Source organism: Phacochoerus africanus, chromosome 6 (assembly GCF_016906955.1).
Source record: "Phacochoerus africanus isolate WHEZ1 chromosome 6, ROS_Pafr_v1, whole genome shotgun sequence".
Lineage (NCBI taxonomy): Eukaryota > Metazoa > Chordata > Mammalia > Artiodactyla > Suidae > Phacochoerus > Phacochoerus africanus.
The window spans coordinates 103893924-103917696 of NC_062549.1; the positions used below are offsets into that span (position 1 = coordinate 103893924).

General features: G+C 47.6%; 1 protein-coding gene across 3 annotated transcripts in view; it reads left to right on the forward strand.

Annotated features, from left to right (window-relative positions):
- Positions 1–23773, forward strand: part of VTCN1 (V-set domain containing T cell activation inhibitor 1) — a 177531-nt gene that overhangs the window by 68437 nt on the left and 85321 nt on the right. The window contains exon 1 of one of the 3 annotated variants that reach the window (XM_047784905.1): positions 17933–18024. The exons of the other annotated variants lie outside the window; for them this stretch is intronic. Coding sequence (XP_047640861.1) covers positions 17993–18024 — 32 coding nt within the window. The 5' untranslated portion in view covers positions 17933–17992. Of the gene's footprint in view, positions 1–17932; positions 18025–23773 lie in introns of those variants that run through there. 3 annotated transcript variants of the gene reach the window in all.

Here is a 23773-nt window from a genome sequence, read left to right on the forward strand (position 1 = left end):
ACCAGAAAAAAGAGAACAATTTTAATCACCAGAAATGACTCTTATCACGAAGAGACAGCACGGACTTGTGTCTGCATAACAAACCTTAGTAAATAACCTTTATCTGCCATACTTTTCCTAGTCCCCCAATTTAGCATCCCTAAAAGCCCAAACCACCCCCCTTTCCTTTGTCTAGTCACTTATTCACAATTTATCACCCTTTGTTAAAGTGGTATATAAAGTGTTTGGGTTAACCCCCTTTTTGGATTTTCATTTCTTTTCTGTGAAGCCCCCATGTGCATGCAAAAGAATCCTTTCTTCTGTTATTCTGTCTTTTGTCAGTTTAATTTGCATACTCCAGATACTGAACCTAAGAGGATAGAGGAAAAGTTTTTCTTCTTCCGCAGTGAACATTCAACAGTGCCCTCAAGCAATTGATCAATACTAAATCATTTGACTACTTTCATGTATAGCCTTGATTCCAAATCTCTAGTGGGTCCTAAATGTTGCCTGGCAACCTGAATATATTTCGCTGGTACATTCATTGGAGCATGAACTCTACACAGGCAGGGATCTCGTTCTGTACACTGGTATATCCCAAGAGCCTAGAATAGTGCCTTGCACATAGCATGTGTAGTGAATATTATGGACAAGTGTTTTACACTTTTTCTTCTTTTCTCAGATCGCAAATCCTTTCACTGCAATTCATACTGAGCTATTGGTCTTGCTACTTACTTCACTGAGAAAATGAAATTAATCTGAGAAGAATATCCACCACAAAGTCAACCACCTCCCTTGCAGCCTTACCCATATTTGCTCCCACCACAAAGTCAACCACTTCCCTTGTAGCCTTACCCATATTTGCTCCTTCCCACTTATCCCAAAGGCCAGCTTGTCCCAGCTCCTATCTAGGTCTTATTTTCTCAATTATTATGCACTGTATCCCCCTCTCTTCTGCCTACTCAAGGTTTTGCTCCTGCAGTTGACTTTCATCTCTCCCGTATCATCAGCTTTTCCCTACAACTGGGTGGTTCCCATCAGAATACAGATTGGTTTAGGAGAAAGCCTGGAGGCAGAAGAGTAAAGTTCTTGGGTGCTTGTGTCTACACAAAACTGTCAAACAGAGCTGTCTTTAGGTGGGCCTGTAGGCACCCAAAGTATGGCGGTTTTCCCAGTGCATAATTGTGTGTCTGACAATTAGTAGGTGCTCACCTGAAGAATGAATAAAATCCCTTGTCTTAAATTGTCTCTCTCTTGATTACACATCCCTCTAACCATCATCCCTTTCTTCTGCACCCTTTCATAGAAAAATCCACAAGAGCATCACTTACATGCTTGCCGTTTTCTCTTTCTAGCCTCTTAGTCTCTCCTGATCTCACTCCAATTGCACTTGCATCTCTACCACTCTTCAGAAATTTTGAGATCACCCGTCACCTCCATTTTGCCAAATCCAAGTCTTAGATCTCATTCTCTGGACCATTCAAGCAGTCATTTGACCCAAGCAATCACTTCTTCTTCTTTTTTCCTCACTAGCCTCTCTTAGTCACATTTTTCTGGTTCCCACTCAGCTTTCTAACTTCCTAATGTTGGAATCTCTGGTTTCTGTCTTTAGACCTCTCTTTTCTGTTGCATGTGTTACATTTGTTTCCATATTTTGCTTCCTAATCTTATGATTAATATCTGCTGATGAGTCTCAAGTTTATATCCAGGTTCTGAATTTAGGATTCATGTATCCAACATCTCCCCTTGGATTTTGAATAAACACCACTCTCTTTCTTTTGTTAAATTTCAGAAATTAATTATAACATTTTGTTGATGGCACATACTTTTCTTGTCAAGGTTTGGCCTTCCTTTCAATGGATTGATTGATTGATTTAAATACTATGATAAATACCTATGAACACACCACCCAATACAGAAAGTACAATGTTTACAGTAACATAAGTTGTCCTTTATGGTCTTCCTCCACCCCATCCCTGTACCACTCCCCATCCACTTAATACTCCCTTAGCATCTCCATTACCATAATTTCCCAAACCACCATCAGCTCTCCCTGGCGTGATGCAATAATAGTCTTCTAACTGGCCTCCCTGCTTATTTTTTTGCAGCACCCCTCCATGCCCCCAGCCAATCTGTTCTTCATTGTATCCAGAGTGATTCTTTAAAGTCAGCTTACACAAATTCTCTGTGACTTTTATTCATCATTTCCAATGGCTCTCCACATCATGCAGGATAAAACCCCAGATCCTTATCATGGATTACAAAGCCCTACATGATCTGACTCTCTGGGTCCTCATCTGCTACCATCCCTGCTGGTTACTCCTTTGGCCTCATCTCTGAAGTTGTGATCCCAACTGCCTACAGTACTCTTTCCCCAAATATCTCCCCGTCCCTCTTCCTTATTTTATTCAGGTTGTTATTCATCAGTGAAGCCTTCTTAGCTAATCTCTTCATTAAGAATAGCATTCCTCCTCCACTTCCTGAGTCACTTCCCAACTCCCTTATTCTGTCCGCTTGAATGTATTCCATGTGCATTTGTTTACCGTCTGTCTCCTCCCAGTAGACAAAATGTTCCATAAGGCAGGGTCTTGTTCACCACTCTTACTCCCTATGAGAAGAGTGTCTAATGCAGGGCAGGTACTTGGTGCAGGTTAGATTCCTGGGAAGCAGACTGAGACAGGGTTTAGTGTACATAACTTGCATTAGGGAGTGCTCTTGGGATCAACAGCTATACAAGGGAAGGAACTGGGCAGAGGGAGAAGGTGGATGATGATACAGCCTTAAGGAAGGTCTTGGCCCATCCCACAAGAAGTTCTGAGCTGGGATGGCCCTTCAGAGTTATACCAAAGGCTGGAGCCTTGCTAACACGTGAAGGTCAGCCATTCGTGTGGAAGGGCCTTAAGAAGGAGCCTTGACCTTGGTGGAGGGGCTCTCTTTAGCTAAACACTTGTACCAGCAGCATGCCCAGGACCTGGGAAGTAATTCCTTCATTTCCAAAGAGAGATCTGGGTGGAGCATCACAGTGCTCAATAAAGTGGTTGAACGAATGAACTTTGTGAGATCCAAAAACACGGCAGATGGGGTGAGGGTTCATGACATGCAAAAGAGGAAGGAAAGTGAAACCAGGTCAGCGAGTCCTCACACCCAGTGCTCCATTTGCCCACCATGGGCAAGGCCCTATGCTGAGATACAACATTCAGCGTTACAAAGGGTGGGACCCTGGCCTAAAGAAAGAGAATGAAACATAGGCATAGACATCCATGCTGCAAGACAGTGTGTTGTAACAAAGTCGTGCTTATGGAGAGAAAAGAGGAGGGGCCCTTTCGTGCTAAGGGAGTCAGGGGAGGGCTTGAGGAAGGCAACATGGGGGAGGCTTTTGAAGCCTTGCAAAATTCATTAGGTTTTGCTGGGCACAGCAGGAGGGAAGGCAGCCCAGAAGATGAGAGGTAGTAGATCAAGGGCTCAGATGCAGGAAATCCTGAGCCAGGGCATCAGCAGGCCTCCCTCCTCCCTCTCCTCTGATACTTGGAGTCTTGACTGCAGGCACATCCCTCCGATGTCACACAACATGTGTTTTCAAGTCATGTGCTAAATGCTCAAAGAGGAAAGTTCTGTTAGCCCCAGGAAGATAATTTGCAGGTTCTATGTGAATTTTTTAACATGGTAATGAGCCACTAAATCCAATCATCCAAACTATAAGACTGGTTCCTTGTATTTGGGAAACAGAATATAATATATACAGAAAGTACTATACCTTTTGGAAGGGACATCAATGGGGTGGTGGCTGAGTCCCTGGTTTAAAAAGTTTAGAATCAATAGGTATAAAGATGATCACTAAACTTTCAGATGAAGAACTTGAGCCCAGAGAGGTGACAGGGCTCGAGGTCACACAGCAGATTAGAGGCAGGTGAAACCCAGCAATAAGCACACAGCCCCCAGGCTCCTTCAAGGGCTGTCTAGATCTTCAGCCAGGGTTCCTTATATGATGCATGCCTTCCCCCTTCTTTAATTAATAGCAGCAGGAACCACTGGGCACCCAGTTGCTGGGTCAAGTGGCAGCTCTTTGCATTGCAGCAATGCAAAGACGAATGACAACAGTGAGTCAGCTTGGAGTCTGGTTTCCTGTAGCTCATGAATGGCAAGTCAAGAAGTAAACTGTGGGCTTTATTGTTGGGGTAAGAGAATGATTTACAAGGCCCTGGCAGAGGTCATTAGGCTTGGCTCTGATGGAAAAAAGAAAATATTCTAAGGATGTGATTTCAGAGGGTGAAAAATTGTTACTTGAAACCATGGTTTCAGCTTGAGGTTCCAGCTTGGCTTCGTGTCTTCCTGCCAGTAAACCCATTTCTATTTGCCTAACCTCATCAACCTGAACAGCAATTTCCTGATCTGCTTCTAAAAGAGACTCCACCCCCACCCCCACTTACACTACAAATAGATCCACTATTTCTTTCTCTTTTTTTTTTTCCGGTCTTTTTGTCTTTTTAGGGCCTCACCAGGGCATATGGAGGTTCCGAGGCTAGGGGTCCAATTGGAGCTGTAGCTGCCAGCCTACCTACGCCACAGCAACAGCAATGCGGGATCCAAGCTGTGTCTGACCTACACCACAGCTCACGGCTACACCAGATTCTTAACCCACTGAGCGAGGCCAGGGATCGAACCCGCATCCTCATGGATGCTAGTCAGGTTCGTTAACCGCTGAGCCACCACAGGAACTCCTAGATCCACTATTTCTTAAGGAACTAGATCCTTTCAATTGTTCAGGGGCAACCTCTGGCTTTGGCTTAGAATGTGTGGGGGTATCTTGTGACCAGACCAGGGACCGAGATGAAGGTTGGATGCCTACAGTGGTCACTTCCGCATTTGACTCCCAGGAATCTAAGCCTTGATGGGAAATGACAGGGTTAGAAATTAGGCCTGAAAGACACAAGTCCATATACAAAATTAAACAAAGTCTCGTCTCAGACTCTAAGAAATTTAGAAGCAGGAGTTCCCGTCGTGGCGCAGTGGTTAACGAATCCGACTAGGAACCATGAGGTTGCGGGTTCGGTCCCTGCCCTTGCTCAGTGGGTTAACGATCCAGCGTTGCCGTGAGCTGTGGTGTAGGTTGCAGACGCGGCTCGGATCCCGCGTTGCTGTGGCTCTGGCGTAGGCCGGTGGCTACAGCTCCGATTCAACCCCTAGCCTGGGAACCTCCATATGCCGCGGGAGCAGCCCAAGAAATAGCAACAACAACAACAACAAAAGACAAAAAAAAAAATTTAGAAGCAGGCAAATAGAAAGGGAAGCCCCCAAACTCTAAAAATAAATTATTATTTATTTTCATGTGATAGCTTTAACTAGCACAGAGGGCCTTAGTTTTTCCCAAGAGTGAGCCGTGCAACCACCAATTCAAATGGTCCCCACTTGGCCTACAATTTTCAGCAGGGACCAGGTTCACATAAACACTTTGTTGATGTTTATAATCCTATTTGTCAGGATCCTTCCTCCCTGAGACCCTATTTCAAGATGAAATTTTGGTAGATTGAAACTTTATAGAATTACATTCAGGAGTTCCTGTCGTGGCTCAGTGGAAACAATCTAACTAGTATCTGTGAGGATGCAGGTTTGATCCCTGGCCTTGCTCAGTGAGTTAAGGATCAGGCATTGCCCTGAGTTGTGTAGGTTGCAGACAAGGCTCAGATCCTGCGTTGCAGTGGCTGTGGTGTAGGCAGGTGGCTACAGCTCTGATTTGACCCCTAGCCTGGGAACCTTCATATGCCACAGGTACGGCCCTAAAAAGACAAAAAAAAAAAAAAAGAATTACATTTAGTTTCAAGAATTATTAATGGATAAGAGTCAGCTAGTAATAAAACTCCAGGCAGAAACATATACACACCTGTTGTGTTTGTAGGATGGAGTTTATTAAACACTAATTGTTGGGAGTTCCCATTAGTGGTGCAGCGGAAAGGAATCTGAGTAGGAACCATGAGGTTGTGGGTTCAATTCCTGGCCTTGTTTAGTGGGTCAAGGATCTGGCATTGCTGTGAGCTGTGGTGTAGGCCAGAGGCTACAGCTCCAATTAGACCCCTTTCCTGGGACCCTCCATATGCCACAGGTGTGGCCCTAAAAGGACAAAAAGACAAAACAAACAAACCAACAAACCACTAGTGGCCTACTGGCTTAGTACAGATGTTTTTGTTCATCTAAAATTCTTTGATCAGGGAGGTCCCACTGTGGTGCAGCAACTTAAGAATCTAACATAGTGTCCATGAGGATGCAGGTTCAATCCCTGGCCTCTCTCTGCGTTAAAGATCTGGTGTTGCCACAAGCCATGGTGTAGGTTGCAGATGCGGCTTAGATCTGGTGTTTCTGTGGCTGTGGTGTAGGCTGGCAGCTGCAGCTCTGATTTGACCCCTGGTCTGGGAACTTCCGTATGCCTCAGGTAGAGCCGTAAAAAGAAAATTAAAAAAAAAAAAAAAATTTTTTTTTTTAATCTTAGATCAGCCACTCCCTGTGGGACACATTTTGGAGGCTAAAGTTTATCACCTCAATCATCCATCTCTCAAGCTTCCATCCTCCCCACCATTCACTTCTTTGTGCCCAACTTTTGTACAAACATCTTGTTCAAAAGTGGATTAACCAGGCCAGTAACTTGTTTCTCAGGTGCTAGGTACCTATTCCTATCACTTTCCTCTTCCATCATTTCCTCATATCCAGATTTAACCCAGGTGGGTCATGGTGGTGATGATGGGTGTATCTTTGTAAGCTGGTCACGACCTGATTGATGCCAGTTTTTCTCATCTGTAAAGTAGGGATGATTATTCCAACTTCAAGACTTGTTGGGAAGATGTAGTAGATTCCATGTGTGAGCCTCTCTGACACACACAGTGGGTCATCTTCAATATGTTTGTGAATCTGATCTCCTGGAGGATCTTTCCACAACACTGGGCCACACCAGCCATCAGTTTTTGGGGTTGAGGGGATGTGACCTCAGGTATCTGTGCCTAAGAGTGCCCGTTGTTGGGGGGGTGCCCATTGCTGGTTATGGAAGGCCACACAGAGTGGGGCAACCTGATTTTATGGTCAGGACATGAACTCTAGCGTTGATTGTCTTGGGCCAGCGCTTCTGAATCCATCTATTTGCCAGCCTCTTCCCTGCACATTTGTCTTCTTGAAGAAAATTATTTCTCTCCTGTGTACCTCCGGTTCCCTCAAGATAGCTACGCTTTCAAGCAGCTGCCATTTGCTTGAGTAGGGGCCGGGTATAAGGCGTTGTGTCAGATGTTGTGAATGAGAGCCAGAGAATCACTTTTATTGAGTGTTTTCTATGCACCAAGCTCTGATTTAGAGTAAAACATATGTTGTCTCATTTCCAAAGATGAATATGACACTCTGACCCCAAAGAATGAAACATCATTTAAGGACAACACGACCTATACACACAAAAAGATAACTATTTCCAGATAAAACTAAAAATCAAGACATTAAGAGCAATGAGAATTTAGAGAAAGCAGACATCACTGCTAAGGGCTGGGGCCATGATGGTTTTCAAAGAGAAGGATGGATTTACTATGGGTCTTGACAGATGGGCCACATTTGGTGGAGAGAGAGAAGAAAATGGGGCTACGCTCTTGGGGGAATTGCACAAGCCAGTCTAAAAATGGGAAGGAATCCCAGCTGTGCCAATGAGACAAGAATCCCATTCCTGATGATGGAATAGGATGATTTTACACACACACACACAATTAAGAGGCAACCATTTCAGTGTCAAGCAAACTTGGACTCAGATCCCATTTGTGTCACACACTACCTAAATTCACAAACTTGTCTGTCTCAATATCCTCCTCTCCAAAGTGGGAATAAAATACTTCATCTCTAGAGTTGTCATAAGGATTAAATGAAATGATAATATACATAAAGTACCCAGCCCTCCATGCTGGCAATAGTGAGACCAGGAAAAAATAAAATAAAAATAAAGGTGGTGTGTTGTCTAGCTTCCAGGGGTTAGAGCCCTCCATGGTTTGCAGAGCGCTCTCACCAACACAGATGCATCAGAGTGAGCCTCCTTGTTGGTCCTGTGTGTGGGCAGGGCTGGTGCGGTCAGGATTCCCATTTGACACCTGGGAAAACAGAAGTTTAGAAAAGCCTCGACTTTTCCCAATTCCTAACTTGAGGGTCAGATAGATCTGTGCTCAGGTGCTGGCTCTGCCAGCAGGGGCACCTTGGGACACTTAACCTCCCTGAGCTTCAGCTTCTTTATGTTCCGTGGCCAACTTTGTACATCCACTCCTATGTCCTTTCCCAAATATTTAATTTGGTTGTTTAAATTTTGGAATAGATAATGTGTTTCAGGACTTAGAAACGACAAAAATCTATGTGATGAAAAGTCTCCTCAGCATCCTGGTCCACCATATCCTGTAGGTAACCTGTGCATCCTTCAGCAGACTGCTGTGTATTCTGAGTCTCTACACATTTTGAAGCAAATCGATATATGTATACATATATGTGTGTATATGCACTTCTGCAACTTACTTTATTTTATTTTGTTTGTTTATTTATTTATTTATTTTTGGCCTCACCTGCTGCACGTGGAAGTTCCTGGGCCAAGGATTTAATACATGCCACAACAGTGAACCCACACCACTGGATCCTTAACCCGCTGAGCCACCAGGAGCTCCCAACTTGCTTTATTTTTTAACAGCCCACCATAGGTATTTTTTCACATCAGTACCTTCCAGCCTTCTTATTCTTTGCCACAGTCCCATAATATTCCATTACATGGATGTGGCATAAATCATTCAACTAGTCTCCTACTGATGGGCATTTAGGTTGTTGCCAGTCCTTTGCTATTGCAAACAATACTGCAGTGAATAACCTTGTACATATGCCATTTTGTGTGTGAGTACATTCCTAAGATAAATTCCTAGAAGTACAATGATCGGATCAAACATTGTGTGCAATGTGGTTTTCATGGGTGTTGTTAAATTGCCTTCAATCAGGTTATTCACCCACTTTTCTTTTTTTTCTTTTTTTTTTTTTTTTGGTTTTAGGGCTGCACTCGTGGCATATGGAGTTTCCCAGGCTCCGGGTCTAATCAGAGCTATAGCTGCCGGCTACACCACAGCCACAGCAATGCCAGATCTGAGCCTCATCGGCAACCTATGCCACAGCTCACGACAACACCGGATCCTTAACCCACTGAGCGAGGCCAGGGATCGAACCCACAACCTCATCGTTCCTAGTCGGATTCATTTCCACTGTGCCATGATGGAACTCCATCGGGTTATACACCCACTTACCCACACGTGCCAAAGCAGTGTGTTGTCAAACCCTTGTACCATTGCCAATCTGATAGGTGAAAATAGCATCCCAAGGTAGTTTTAATTTGAATTTATCTTATTATGAATGAGATCAAGCATGTTTTCATATTTTTAAAAAGCTGTTTGTATTTTCCTTACTGTGAACTGAATGTTCATATCCTTTGCTCATTTTCCCACTGGGTTGTTCATCTTCCCTATTTTTATAATAAGGAAATTTATATAAGAAAAAGAAAAATATTGACTTAGAAACATAAGCCCTCTGTGGTATGAGTTGCAAATAATGTTCTCCTTTTGTTGTTTGCCTTTTGATTTTGCTTAGGGCATCAGTTATTTGCACGTGTGTGTGTGTGTGTGTGTGTGTGTGTGTGTGTGTGTGTGTGTAAGAATCCATTCCCAGATTTGCAAACTTGTGATGACAACCATCTATTTGCTTGTGTTGCAATGGTCTGGGCTCAGCTGAGAGTTCATCTCTCAGCTGGGTTCACTTATGCTTTAAAGTAAGCGGGTGGTTGATGGCCTCCATCCTGTGTCTGGTGGTTGACGAGCTCAGTGGACGTCATAGAGGTCACTGGCTACCCAGCCGACTGGTCCAGTCTTCTTCTCATGATGGTCACAGGTTCCAAAAATCGGCAAGAGAACAAGTACCAAAGTCCAAGTGTTTTTAAGCCTCTGCTTGTGGCACCTTTGTTACTTCTTCAGGGGCCAAAACAAGTACTGTGGCTAAGAGCAGATTTGGGAAAGGAAGGGAATACTGAAAGGCGTGAATAAAAGGAATAAATTGGTGGCCCCTTCTGCAAACCGTCTGCCACACATTGGGGATCTGTTTGTTTTGGACTGGGGTTCTTGTTCTCAGTGTTACAGTTGTTTGTTTTTCTATGTCAAGTTTTTTATTTTTATGTAATACAATTTGTCGTTCTTTGATAGATTCTCAATTTTGAGTCGCAAGTAGAAAGCCTCCCCTCTAAGGTTATAAAGGTAATTCTCATTTTCTTCTAGTACGTTTATGGCTTCATTGATGACATTTAAACATTGATCCATTTGGAACGTGCCCTTATGTTCATTCCACATGTATGTTCTTAACCAACACAGAGGCCTCCTCTATTGGGAAGGTTGTTGTATCAGTCAGGAGAGACAGTTATACCCAGTAACAAACAACTCCTAAATCTTAGTGGCTTTTAATAAGAAAGATTTATTCAAGCTCATGCTGCATGTCTATCATACTCTGGTGTAAGCTCTGCCCACCCCCCATCACCTTTGCTCGAGGACACAGGCTGATGAACCCCCCTGCATCTAGGACACTTCCCATGTTGCACAGAAGAGAGACCAAGGCCATGCATACCTGCCTCTTACAGCTTCCTCTCAGAAGTGAGTCACGTCCCCACCCCTTGCCTTTCATGGGCTGAAGTGAGTCACACAACTAATCCTGATGCCAGTGGAATAAGAAGTCTAATCCTTCTCTGAGGAGGGACAAGAAGCAATTGAGAAGAACATTTCAATCTTTTCACAGTTGTCCTTCCTATTAACATGCAGCTCTAGGAAAGGACTCACATGGACCTGGAAGCTGGCTGGGGACTGAGTCTCACCAGCCAGGTCAGGAGCATCATTGCTGGCCTGGGGCTATGCAGGCCAGTGGCAAATGAGCCTCCCACCCGAACTTTCTCCCCCAGATCTTATACCTTGCTCAGAGCAGGGGGCGCGGACCCAGTCTGGAGCAGCAGCAGAAAGAAAGGGAGGAGCGGGAGTTCCCGTCGTGGCGCAGTGGTTAACGAATCCAACTAGGAACCATGAGGTTGCGGGTTCAGTCCCTGCCCTTGCTCAGTGGGTTAAGGATCCGGCGTTGCTGTGAGCTGTGGCGTAGGTCGCAGACGCGGCTTGGATCCCGCGTTGCTGTGGCTCTGGCGTAGGCCGGTGGCTACAGCTCCAACTGGACCCCTAGCCTGGGAATCTCCATATGCTGCGGGAGCGGCCCAAGAAATAGCAAAAAGACAAAAAAAAAAAAAAAAAAGAAAGGGAGGAGCGTGGGCCTCACCTCAGGGACTGTTTGGAGTTGAATTGTGTCTCCCTAAGAAGAGAGATTGCAGGATGGACCCTGGCCCAGGACCTCAGCGTGTTGCCTTACTTGGAGACAGGCTCTTTACAGAGATAATTAAGTTAAAATGAGATTATTAGGATGAGTTCTCATCCAGTCCAATTGATCTCCTTACATAAAGAGGAAATTGGGATGTGGACACATCAGCTGTGAAGATGACAGGAAAGCGCAGGAAAATGACAGCCATCCACACGCCCAGGAGGAAGGCCTGGCGCAGATCCTCCCTCACAGGCCTCAGAAGGAACCACCCTGTCCACACCTTGACTTCAGACCTCCAGCCTCCAGAACTGAATAGAAAGGCCTGCTGCTTAAGCCACCCAGGTGACAGTACTTTGTCACGGCAGTACTATCAGAGGAATACAGGGACCGTCTCCAGTTGCTTGGTGGGGGCTGCCTGGATGCTATTTTGAAAAGGTTTCTGTGCCACATCAGGCTGGCAGCAATGAAACCCCTGCTCGACTAGCAGTGTCTCCCGCGGATGCGGGGTAAAAAGGAGCATTGAGTTTGGTGTCAGTTGGCCGTGGAATGCGCCCGGGTTCCAGCACACTTTGGCTCTGTGATGACGGCAGGGGTCACACAAACTTGTAAACTGGTGAGCTGATGGGCAGGGCTGCCAGAAATCCACGCCTGAGGGCTCCTCTGAGGCCGAGGGAATGGGAACAGAGGGCCAGCCTGGCACCTGCCTGGTCATGGTCCCCAGCCTGGCCAGCGATGAAGCCACCAGCCCTTCCCTGACAAGAGGGCACCAGCAGCCAGTGAGAGAAAGTCAGAATCTCAAATGAAATGAAAGCTCCTTAATATTTTACTAGACGTCAGCCTTCCTTTCAGTTAGCTGTTTTGAAGTTTGCTACATTAAGACCACGAGGTCTGCTCTTCCCAGCTCAGCTGAGTATCATGAGGTCTCTTTACCTCTAGCAGCTATCATAAGATTCCACAGCCCTGCTAACCTCAAGGTATTTCTCAGAGCAGGTTTTAGAGTGGACGAGCATATTAAGAGAAAGCCTGAAATATTGATGAGCAGGTCCAGAGGTGTGGGTATAGTGGTTGCTCTTGGTGGGTATTTCCTTCCTGAAAGCAGATTCAGCAACAAAAACCAAAAGAAAAAAAAAAATCTTAAAAAAATTTTTTGAACTCGGAGGCATCAGTGTGTATGTATATAGGTGTTTGTGTATGTGTGAGACAGGGCATAACTTACTGCTCCATGGAACACCACTGCAATTTAGAAGCCAGACAGGACTCTGGCTATAGATACTAGGGTGGACGCAGCAGGTCCCTGCAGTAATTGTAATGGTGAGATGGCTTTGGAAGTGGCTTCCGAGGCAGTGGCCACCAGAGAAACATGGAGCAAAATAAGATGAAAGAACTGTCTGTGATTATGCGGGTCAGCAATTTGGACTGGGCTCCATGGGGTGATTCTTCTCGTCACCCCTGGTCATTCACGGGCTGTGGTCAGCAGGCAGGTCGTCTGGAGGCTGGTTGATGTAGGGCTCTTGGCTGTGATGGCTCGGCTCAGGGCCAGATGCTTTATCACAGGTGGCAGAGGAGCCCTGGGCAGCTGGAGCCAGCAAGTCCAAAGGCACACGCCCCCTTCAGGCTTCTGCCTGCATCAGCCTTGCTGATGTCCCAGCGTCCAGCCCAGTGTCAGCGCTGGAAGGGACTGCGCAGAGGCTTAGATGCGCAGAGGCACGATTCCTTGGGGGTCTTCGCTGTAAGAATCTTCCACAGTTTGCCTTTCTGAGAACTTTGGAGACACTTCCTGAGACTCTGAAAGGCAAAACTTACAGACTGCCAGAGATTCCCCCTTTGATGGTAAAGGCTCAGGAGGTATTGAAAGCTCTGTTATATTCCCTTCTGCAATCCCTTCTATATGCACAGGCAAGCAGGCCTGGGAAAACTCAAACTCTTGACCTTGAGCACATCCCTTAATCTCTGAGACTCAGTTTCCCATTGACAAACCTCCCACCCCCACAGGGCGGTGGTCAGGATCATGTGAGATCACAGCCTTTTGTGAAAAGGGCAAAGCCCCGGGCAGGAGTGGGCGCTCCTCTCTTACCCAGGCTAAGTTACGCAGGACACCGTAGGCTGGTGCAAGGGAAATGTACAGATACTCAATGAGAAAACAGAGCCCTGGGTGACCAGGCTGCTCAAAGAATTTTTTTAAAAATACATGAGAACTTTCAGCTCTAGATCCATTGTTCGTCTTGGTCTCTGCCTCTCCAAGATGGAAAGGAGAGAACAGATGTTGTATTTGTTTCACACATCTGCCTTATCTTTTTTTTTTTTTTTTGTCTTTTTGCCATTTCTTGGGCCATTCCAGCGGCACATGGAGGTTCCCAGGCTAGGGGTTGAATGGGAGCTATAGCTGCAGGCCTACACCAGAGCCACAGTAACATGGGATCTGAGCCACATCTGCAACCTACACCACAGCTCACAACAATGCCAGATCCTTAACGCACTGAACAAGGCCAGGGATCGAACCCGCAACCTCATAGTTCCTAGTCCAATTCGTTAACCACTGAGCCACGATGGGAACTCCTGCCTTATCTTTTGTCCTAATCCTAAACTGCTCTTCTATCTCAAAGGCAATTTGTTTCTCTCCCACTTCTAACAGCGTCGATCCAGCGCAGAGACATCTGCTCTAGAAAGGGTTTGATGGATCACACCCCAAGTTGATCCCTGCTCACCCATCCATCAAACATCACCAAGTCCTTTTTATGTGTCTGGCACAGAGCTAGGACCCAAGACAGGAAGATAAATGAGGCCTCATTTTTATCCTCCAGGAGCTCACAGACTAGCGATGAGGTGGCTGCATCAACAGGAAATAGTACTGTCATTGTGTGCTATGAAAGAAAAACGTGCATTTATTCAACAAACCTGTAGCAGCCTTATCCTGTGCATGCCTTACGCTGGTGTGAAATACAGAAATGAACAAGTCGCCTTTTCTGTTTTTAAGGAGTGTCTGATGAAGGAGTCAGAGAAGTCGGCAGTCTCGATTTAGGAAGATGAAAGGAGGCAAGAGGTTCACATGGGAGCCCAGAGCACGGCGCCTGCTAGATGGAAGTGGTCAGGGCAAGGTTCCCGTAGAATTGATGGCCCATAAGGAAAAGGCAGGGGATGGATTCCCGGCAGACAGAGTAGCCTGTACAAAGGCAGCTGAGAGCAGCTTGGGAGAGTATGGCACTTGGGGGAAACCAGCTCAGCCTGCCTGTTTCACAGAGTGAAGGGCTATGAGAGCAGAAGCTGGAGAGGTTGGGAGCCACAGGCGCTGGGGAATCAATGATCATTTTAACCCAGGAAGTGGTCTGATCAGATTTGCACTGTAGACAAATCACTCTTGCAGAAGTAGCTATGTTGGCACTTACAGGGGCAGACTCGAGATGGGGCGATGAAATAATAATTCACTTCAGGAGTTCTCATGGTGGCGCAGTGGTAACAAACCTGTCTGGTATCCATGAGGATGTGGGTTCGATCCCTGGCCTCACTCAGTGGGTCAAGGATCCAGCATTGCTGTGAGCTGTGATATAGGTCGCAGATGTGGCTTGGATCTCATGTGGCTGTGGCTGTGGTGTAGGCCAGCAGCTGTAGCTCTGATTCAACCCCTAGCCTGGGAACCTCCACATGCCGTGGGTGTGGCCCTAAAAAGAAAAAAAAAATTACTTCAAATGGGAAATGAGGGATGGAATCTAAGAGATCCTATTTGGGATCATAGAAGGGGTGGGTTGGGGAGGCAGAAAGGAGTGCTAGGGGCTGAAATGTGTGTCCTCCCCTGAAAAAAATTCATACGCCGAAGTCCTAAACCCTAGTTCCTCAGCTGTGACTGTCCTGGGAGCTGGAGTCTTCAGGGAGGTGATTACGTTAAAGGTCATTGGGGTGACCTTAATCTGTGTGGCCGCTGTGCTTATAAGGTTTGGACACAGAGACATACAGGAGGACGACTTTGCGAGATCACAGGGAAAAGACAGCCATCCTCAAGCCAAGGAGAGAGGCCTCAGAAGAACCCAGCCCTGCTGATACCACAGTCTTGGACTTCAGCCTCCAGAACTGTGAAGAAATAACACCTCTGTTGTTTAAGCCGTCTGTGGTACTTTGCTATGACGACCAGAGCAAAGTCATGTAGGCAGGAAGATGCAAGGAGCACAGGGATGAGAGAGAGAGAGAGAGTATAGAGGGTGACTTCTAGGTTTCTGATTGGGCGATCAGGCGTGGGATGCTGCTGTTTCCATGAGGCGTAACCCAGGAGGAGCGGCAGGGTTAGGGATGGACCAGGATGCATTCCAGCTTGAACCTGGCCCTATGGGACAGCAAATGGAGATTCCACTAAGCAGCTGGACATGTGGGGCTGGAGCTCCGTCGGAAGGCATGGGCTGGGGGGTCCAGATATCCTGATCTGCAGACTGGGCAGTTGAAGCAGAGGAGTGGACATGGTCACCCAGGGGACATGTGCACTGTGGGAAGAGAAGGCAGAGGACAGAATCACAGAGAACGCCGTCACTTCTAGGACAGGCAGAGGCAGATGGTCTGGGCACAGGATGGAGCAGGAGGCATGAGGCATTTCTCAGAGAAGAAAGTGTCTAGAGAGGCTTTTAAATGCTGCAGAGATCCAGGCTTCAAAGTCCCTGTCTCTCTCTGCCCAAACACATACACACGAGTTTATGTTCTAACATTTTTCAATATTGGTCTGTTGCTTTGCAATGATTTTTCCTTTATTTCATGTGCATTACTCTTCAAGTTTTGGTGTCAGAATCAGATGAGGTCTGTTTGCCTCTGCAGAGGCAGCAGGAGGCTTCTGGCTCCCTGTCGCTGTCTGATGGAGCTTGCCCTGGTGGCAGGTGAGCAACTCCAGCTCTGCCCCTGACAGCAGCTGCTTGCTGGTCACTTTATCTCTCAGGGGGATGTCTTGGTTTTTCTTCTAGGACTTCCTTAGTCCATCTGTCATGATGATAGATGGCTGGAGAAGACAGACTCAGTGACACTGCTCCGGGCTCTTTGAGGTGGGGCTGCTCTTTTTAAGGCTCATTGAGAAGCTGGGCAGAAACCCTGTATCTTTCCAGTGGGTCAGATACACAGGAATTATTGTAATCTCTGCTCTCACTTCCTTTAGGCTCCCCAGATCCAGGAAGGATCCAGGCAGCATGGGCACCGTATTTGTCCCAGGTGTCACCCCATACATCCTCTGTAGGAATGAAAGGCGTGTAGACCCCCTTAGGTGCGCCACACCCCAGCCCAGTAAGAGATGCCTTGAAGAAAAGTATTTCTCCCAAAGTCACGTCCATAATTAAGACCGTGGGATTTGGACCTGGCTTTGGGTGCCTCTAAAGATCTTCCCACGGTTAATTTCCCCTCTCCCTCTGCGGTCTTCTCCCCACCCGGTTCTCCTTCCTTTCCCAGCTGGACGCCGTGCTTATTCCAGCAGCTGGTGTGCCAACACTGGAGTCATGTTGCTAAATCCTGGGGCATCTCTACCCCGAAATGAACATAGTCAGCCAGTCAGTGGATGTTTCCCATCCCAGGGCTCCTCCCTTCCCCCCTCCCCGACCCAGGGAAGGAGGGGATGGTGGAAACAACACAGAGAGTGGGAGCTTTATGCCCTAGACCTCCTGTCTGGTTGAAAATCCAAGTTCTGGATGAAATGTCAGCGACTGGCTTTTCTAACCCACTCACCCGACAGCAATAGCTCAGCTGACATTCCGTGCTGTTTGGAGTCTCAAACTAAGGGGTTGGGGGGGCAGGCAGGGCAGGCCCTCCCACCCTCCCCTGAAATGAAACCCGCGGAGATGTGCCCACCCCGCTGGGTTGTCTCAGGGACCCCAGGCGAGCTCAGTCTCTACTGACAGGCTCAGCATCCTTGTCATTTCAGCCACAGCCTTTCTGAGGTCCTTCAGCCTGAGTCTCCTCCAGAGCATCAGCTGCCACAGGAAGGACTCCCAGCCTCCTGCTTCTGGGCACAGACCTGCCATTCCGGTCTGTTCTTTCTTTCTTTCTTTCTTTCTTTCTTTCTTTCTTTCTTTCTTTCTTTCTTTCTTTCTTTCTTTCTTTCTTTCTTTCTTTTTTTTGTCTTTTTAGGGCCACACCTGCAGCATATGGAAGTTCCCAGGCTAGGGGTCAAATCAGAGCTACAGCTGCCAGCCTACACCACAGCCACAGCAACACCAGATCCTTAGCCCACTAAGCAAGGCCACGGATTGAATCTTCATCCTCATGGATACTAGTTGGGTTCATTACCGCTGAGCCATGATGGGAGCTCCTGTTCTGTTCCTTTGTTATGTGCAGATGAGCTCCCCCTCCCTAGCACTCCCTTCCACAGAGTCAGGAGAACAGATGCGTGTGAATATGAGCCTCAAGCAGGGGCCTGGGAAGCTTTTCCTTGTCACCCTGTCACCAGGTCAAGGCACGGCAAGGCGGCTATGTGGGCCCAGCCTCCCTGGCCTGTGCCTGCAGGGGCTCCTGCACGGCAGGGCTGTTTCCTCATACCTGAGCCGTCCACAGCTGCACCAGCCACTCCCAGCCGAGCCCACTATTTAAAGCCAATGCCCCGAGCCGGCTGAGTCACAGCACAGGGAGCCCAGCGGCAGCTCCCCTCGCCCCAGCATCCAGCGCCCTGCGGGCAGGGCCCTTCCCCACCATGGCTTCGCTGGGGCAGGTCGTCTTCTGGAGGTAGCGTGCTCTTCTCTATCCTTCCAGGTGAAGGGAGCAGGGCTGTGGTCTTTGGGGGTGGGGAAGATTGCGGGGCTGGCCCCTAGGTCTCTCCCTACCTGTACCCTTTTCTGGTCTAGCACGGGGCTGGCGGGAGCCTAAGTGGACTCCATCACACCACAGCCACTCAAAGCCCCCAATCTGGGTTCGGTTGGTTTTCTACCATGGAGGGAGGGCTGGCACCTGCTGGGGCAGCCTCTGGACTGAGGACCTGTGTGCCAGGCTGGGATGTCAGGGCTCTCGTGGGGGCAACACTCAGGGTGGCAGGGCCGCCCCGTGGGGAGGAAGGAATCTGTGACTGAGGATGGGTGGGCTGCAGGGAACCCTCTCGAGCCCCCAGGATGAAGGAGGTGAACCTGCTTTGACTCTTCCCCTCTCAGTACTGCTGAGTAATTCACACCAACACCCTCCTTCTCCACCCGGCTCCAGGGCGGGGTCCTTTGTTTACCTGGGGGCTCCTTGGAGAGGAGGTCCCGGCTGCTGCTGAAAAAGACGTGTGCGGAGGGCCAGCGCCAGCCCCCCACCCCTGGCCTGGCGTGGGGCTGGGGAAGCACATGGAGAATCAGCAGGAGGAGAGGCACAGGTGGCCCGTGTGAACCGTGTTTGTGCAGTAGAGCCGAGAGGATGGAGTCGCATTGATGGGATGGGGGCTAACTCCCCAGAGATGAAGGGAGCCCCTCTCTTACTTCCGCTCCCCTCGTCGCGCTCTCTAGGTGCCTGTCTATTCCTCACTTACCTTTTTGGAAGGAAAGACATGGAAAGTGAAGGGTTAACTCCCCAGAGTTGGAGGGAGCCCCTCTCGTTCCTCTGCGCCTCCCTCTAGGCACCTCTTTATTGTCAGGAAAGAGATGAAAAGTGAAGGCAGGCTTTTCCTGAAATGGTCGGCCGTTCAGTGTCATCACAGCTCACGATAGTGTTGAGGAAGCCTGGCGGGTGTTGTGGGGAGGTGTTGTTGGTTGTGGTGGAGGGAAACTTCAGAGTAACAGTGGAATTTCGGAAGAGGCCAAAAGAACCTCACTGCTCAGAGGCGGCCTAGAAAATCCCCTCCCTTAAAACAGTGTCAGCTCCCTCACCTCCCTCTGAAGCCACCAGCCCTGCAGCAGGGCTGGGGCACTCTGGGTGCTCTCAGGGCTGTTGGACAGCCCTCCCCTTCCTGTGCCCACAAGGACACTCTGCTTCCTTCCATCCGGGCTTCTCCGCCCTGGGAGGATGTCCCAGGCAGCACCCAGGCCAGGGGCAACTGCTTCGTGCCAGCCTCTTCTACCTCCATGCCCTGGGCTGGGTGCCTGACAGTGTAGCCTCCTTTCATCCTCACCATAGCCTGGGAGGGTTCGCATTGCCTCAGGGAAGATCAGTCGTGTGCTCAAAGGCCACACAGCCCGTGAGAGGCAGGGCAGCATTTAAATCCACTCTGCCTAGCTCTGAAACCCCAGCTCTGTCCCCAGTGCCATGCTTGCCCCAACTCCCTGCCAGTCCCAGTCCCCCCCCCCCCCCACCTGCCGCCATTCCTTCCATGGCCATGAAACTCTCCTCATACAACAAGTGGCTCTGTTGTTCCAAGGATAGGTGCGTGGGCTTTCAAAATAATACATCACAACCAGCCTGACTGGTTTTGCCAGAGGCTTAGCAAGAGGTGGGCGTTCAAAATGTGGGTCCTCCACCCTTTAGAGACCCACTGGAATCCACGGAGGCTCCTCTTGTTGGCCTCAGCATGCCTGGGTACCTATTCATGCTCTGCAGTTGCAAAAGCACAGGATGGCCAAACCTTGGTGCCACCTAGAAGAGGACTGATGGGCAGGCTGGGGGGTGGCTGTGGTAAGAGGGCAGGGCCTGGAGAGCTGTTCTGGAGATGCAGGTGAAGCCCACCTGGGAGACCCAGTGTCCCCTCTCAGCCCTAACAGAACCTCTTTCTTAATTCATACCAACACCTTTTGCTGACGTGCTCATGACATTGGTGATCTGGAGAGCTCAGGAGAGGACCTGCCGTCTTCTGCTGACCCCGTGGGTTATTTTTAAAAATAATTACCAGAGAGCTTACTACCTTCAAATCTCACGGCGAGAGCCTGTGCCACTCGGAGATGGAATGCTGGTGTGCAGGTTCTGCGGGGCCCGATCTCCGTGGTACATTTGGGAGCTGTGTGGTCAGAGCTCTCTTCCCCTTTTCCCTTCATGGCCATTGATGGAAGCAGCCTTCACCCATGAAACACATGAAACATCTTTTATTCCGGTTTTTAAAAATTAAAGTATAATTGACGTATATTGTATAAGTTACAGGTACACAACACAGGCACAATTGTTAAAGGTTATACTCGATTTCTCGTTATCATAAAATATTACCTCTATTCCCTGGGTTGTGTAATATATCCTTGGAGTTTATTTTGTACCTAATAGTTTGTACCTCTTCATCCCCTTCCCCATCTTGCCCCTCCCGCTTCTTTCTCCCCACTCACTGGGAACCACTGATTTGTTCTCTATGTCTGGGAGTCTGATTCTTCTTTGTTACATTCCCTAGTTTGTTGTATTTTTTTAGATTCCACATAGAAGTGATATCATACAGCAGTTGTCTCTCTCTGACTTATTTCACTTTGCATAATGCCTTCTAGGTCCATCCATGCTGCTGCAAATGGCAAAATGTCATTCTTTGTATGATTAAGTAGTATTTCATTTTATTCATTTATATACCACATCTTCTTTATCCATTCATCTCTTGATGGACACTTAGGTTGTTTCCATATCTTGGCTATTGTCAATAATGCTGCTATGAATATTGAGGTGCATTATCTTTTCAAATTAGTGTTTGTGTTTTGTTTTTGTTTTTTTTTTTCCAAATCTATACCAAGAGTGGAATGGCTGAGTCATATGGTAGTTCTATTTTTAGTTTTTTGAGAAACCTCCATACTTTTTTCCACAGTGGCTGCGCCAATTTACATTCCTACCAACAATGTATGAGGGTTCCCTTTTCTCCACATCTTCACCAACATTTGTTATTTGAGTTCTTTTTAATGATAGCCATTTTGACAGATGTGAAGTGAAATCTCATTGTGGTTTTCATTTGCATTTCCCTGATGATTAGCAATGTTGGGCGTCTTTTCAAGTGCCTGTTAGCTATCTGCATTTCCTCTTTGAAAAAAAAAAACGGATATTCAGTTCCTCTGCCCATTTTTTAATTGGGTTGTTTGTTTTTTTGATGTTGAGTCGTATGAGCTGTTTATATATGTTGGATATTAATCCTGTCGTGGTCATATCATTTGCTAATATTTTCTCCCATTCAGTGGGTTGTCTTTTCATGTTGTTGATGGTTTACTTTGCTGTGCAAAAGCTTTTAATTTTCATTAGGTCCCATTTGTTTATTTTTGCTTTTATTTCCTCTGCCTTAGGATACAGGGCCAAAAAAAATATTGCTGTGATTTATATCAAAGAGTGTTCTGCCTATGTTTTCCTTTAGGAGTTTTATAGTATCCAGTCTTACATTTAGGTTTTTAATCCATTTTAAGTTTATTTTTGTGTATGGTGTTAGAGAGTGTTCTAATTTCACTCTTTTCCGGGTAGCTGTCCAGTTTTCCCAGCAGCTCTTATTAAAGAGACTGTCTTTTCTCCATTCTATATTCTTGTTGCCTCTGTTGAAGATTAATTGACCTTAAGTGTGATTCATGGAACATTTGAGAGTCTGCTAGAAGTCTGTGGGCGGAAGTCATGATCCCTGCTCTGAAGGGGTTACGTTCGGGTCAGCAGCATTAAGTGAGCACCTGCTATATGCTGGGCGCTGCCCTGGGCACTAGGGCAAAGGCAACCACAACACTGACAAGATTACAGGCTAATGGGGAAGAAAGACTCCGAACCAGACAATTCCAACTTGCCGTTCATAAGTCATGAGACAATAGGCCAGATACGACAGGAGCATTTCCCTAACCTGAGGCTTTGGGGAAGGTTTCCTGGGCCAGGTGACGGCTGGGCTATCTTGAGGAATGAATTAGCATGAACTAGGTGAAGAAGGATGGGAAGGACCCTCTAGGCAGAGGGCATAGGACAGGATAGGGTAGGACAGGATAATAGAAGAAAGCTCATGAAGCAGCATGGGGTGTTGGAAAGCCACAAGCTACTCCATATCATCATGCGAGCACAGAATTGGAGGCAGGGGGAGCTGAGGTGAGGCTGGAGAGGCTGAGCCAGGTCATGCTGAACCTTATCCAGCAGACACATAGCTAGGAATTTAATGCAGGCAATGAAGAGCCATCGAGGGTCTCAAGCAGGGGAATCTTAGTGGTTTTCATCTTAGGCATGTTATTCCAGAGGACTCGTAGAGCATGGATATGAGGGCGGTGAGCATGGGAGCCAGAAGAAATGGCAAGTAAACAGTTACAGAAGGAATATTAAGGACCTGACGTAGAGAATGGTAGCAGGAGTCCAGAGAAGGGAATCTAGACAAGAAATGTCTAGGACTTAAAATTGGTGACATTTGGTAAATGAATGGAGGGCCAGGTAGGGTGGTATAGAATAGGAATGGATGAGACGAAAGGTGGAGCTTGGAGTGACCCCACTTTCCTGGATTTGATACAGTGAGTTGGGGAAGAGGGAGAAGAGAGGAGCTAGTTCACTTTGGCACATGTGGAATCTGAGGTTCCCCTGGGACTTCTGGGTGGAGATCTCAGTGGACAGCAAAAGCCTTGAGGCTGTCACTGGGAGAAAGCAGGGCTGGAGATGTCAACTTGAGAGTCACAAGTAGGAGGCAGGGATTAGTCGCCTGGGGTGTCTTCCAAGGAGAACACGTGGAAGGAGAGGAACAAAGGGCTGGGGATAGGATGCTGAAGAACACCGATGTTCAAGGGTGGGCAGAGGAAGGCAAGTCAAAGAAAGAGCTGGAAGTAAATGGTGGGAGAGGTAGAACAAGACCAGGACCGAGGGGTCTCATGGACCTCAACAGAGCAGTTTCATAGAGCATGCAGGGCCACCGGGCCTGGTGCTGATGGGGGAATCCAATCCAGGCAAGAATATGGCCTGTGCAGCATTTCAGCAGAACTCACACGCCTTTGCCCAGAAAGTGAGGAGGCCATGCTACCAAGTAGTTCCTGACCCCAGATGAGGCCAGGAAGAGGCAAGGATCCTTTGAGTCTAGGCACACGGGTGCATTGAGCATGCACTGTTAGCAGAGAACACCAAAGAACTGGAGCGGCTGGTAGCTCTCCTTCCAGAAGGCAGAGCATTTCTGCAAGCTAAAAGCAGAAATGAAGCCCAGCTGGCATGGATTTCAGATTATTACACTGCTCTCCCCCCCTCCCTTCCTTCTCCCTGGATTCTTCATCTGTCCCATTCTGGCTCTTCTATCTGAATAGAGCCTGTCAGAGCATTTAAGATTGGGGAAATCACCAGCCACAATGGGATCAATGAAGACACGTCAAAGCAGGGAAGCTACTGTGTAGAGAACAGCAGAATTCTTTCTACCCGAGGAAGGGGGATAAAACAGAGAAGGAGGGAGGCTGGAACAAGACAGACTCAGGAAACTTTGCTCCAGAATCTCGGTTTCCCATTGCACCCAAGTTTTCAAGCCAGTGGCTGCCTCAGACATACCAGACTTTGATGGTCAGGTGAAATGGTACTCGGCAACATCGCAGAAGTCTGCCTTGTGAGAAAATCTTACCAAAGGCCTGGCCTGGGGGAGGTTCAGAGCTCAGTCCATGCTGACAATTGAAACCACTGAGATATGAGCAGATGG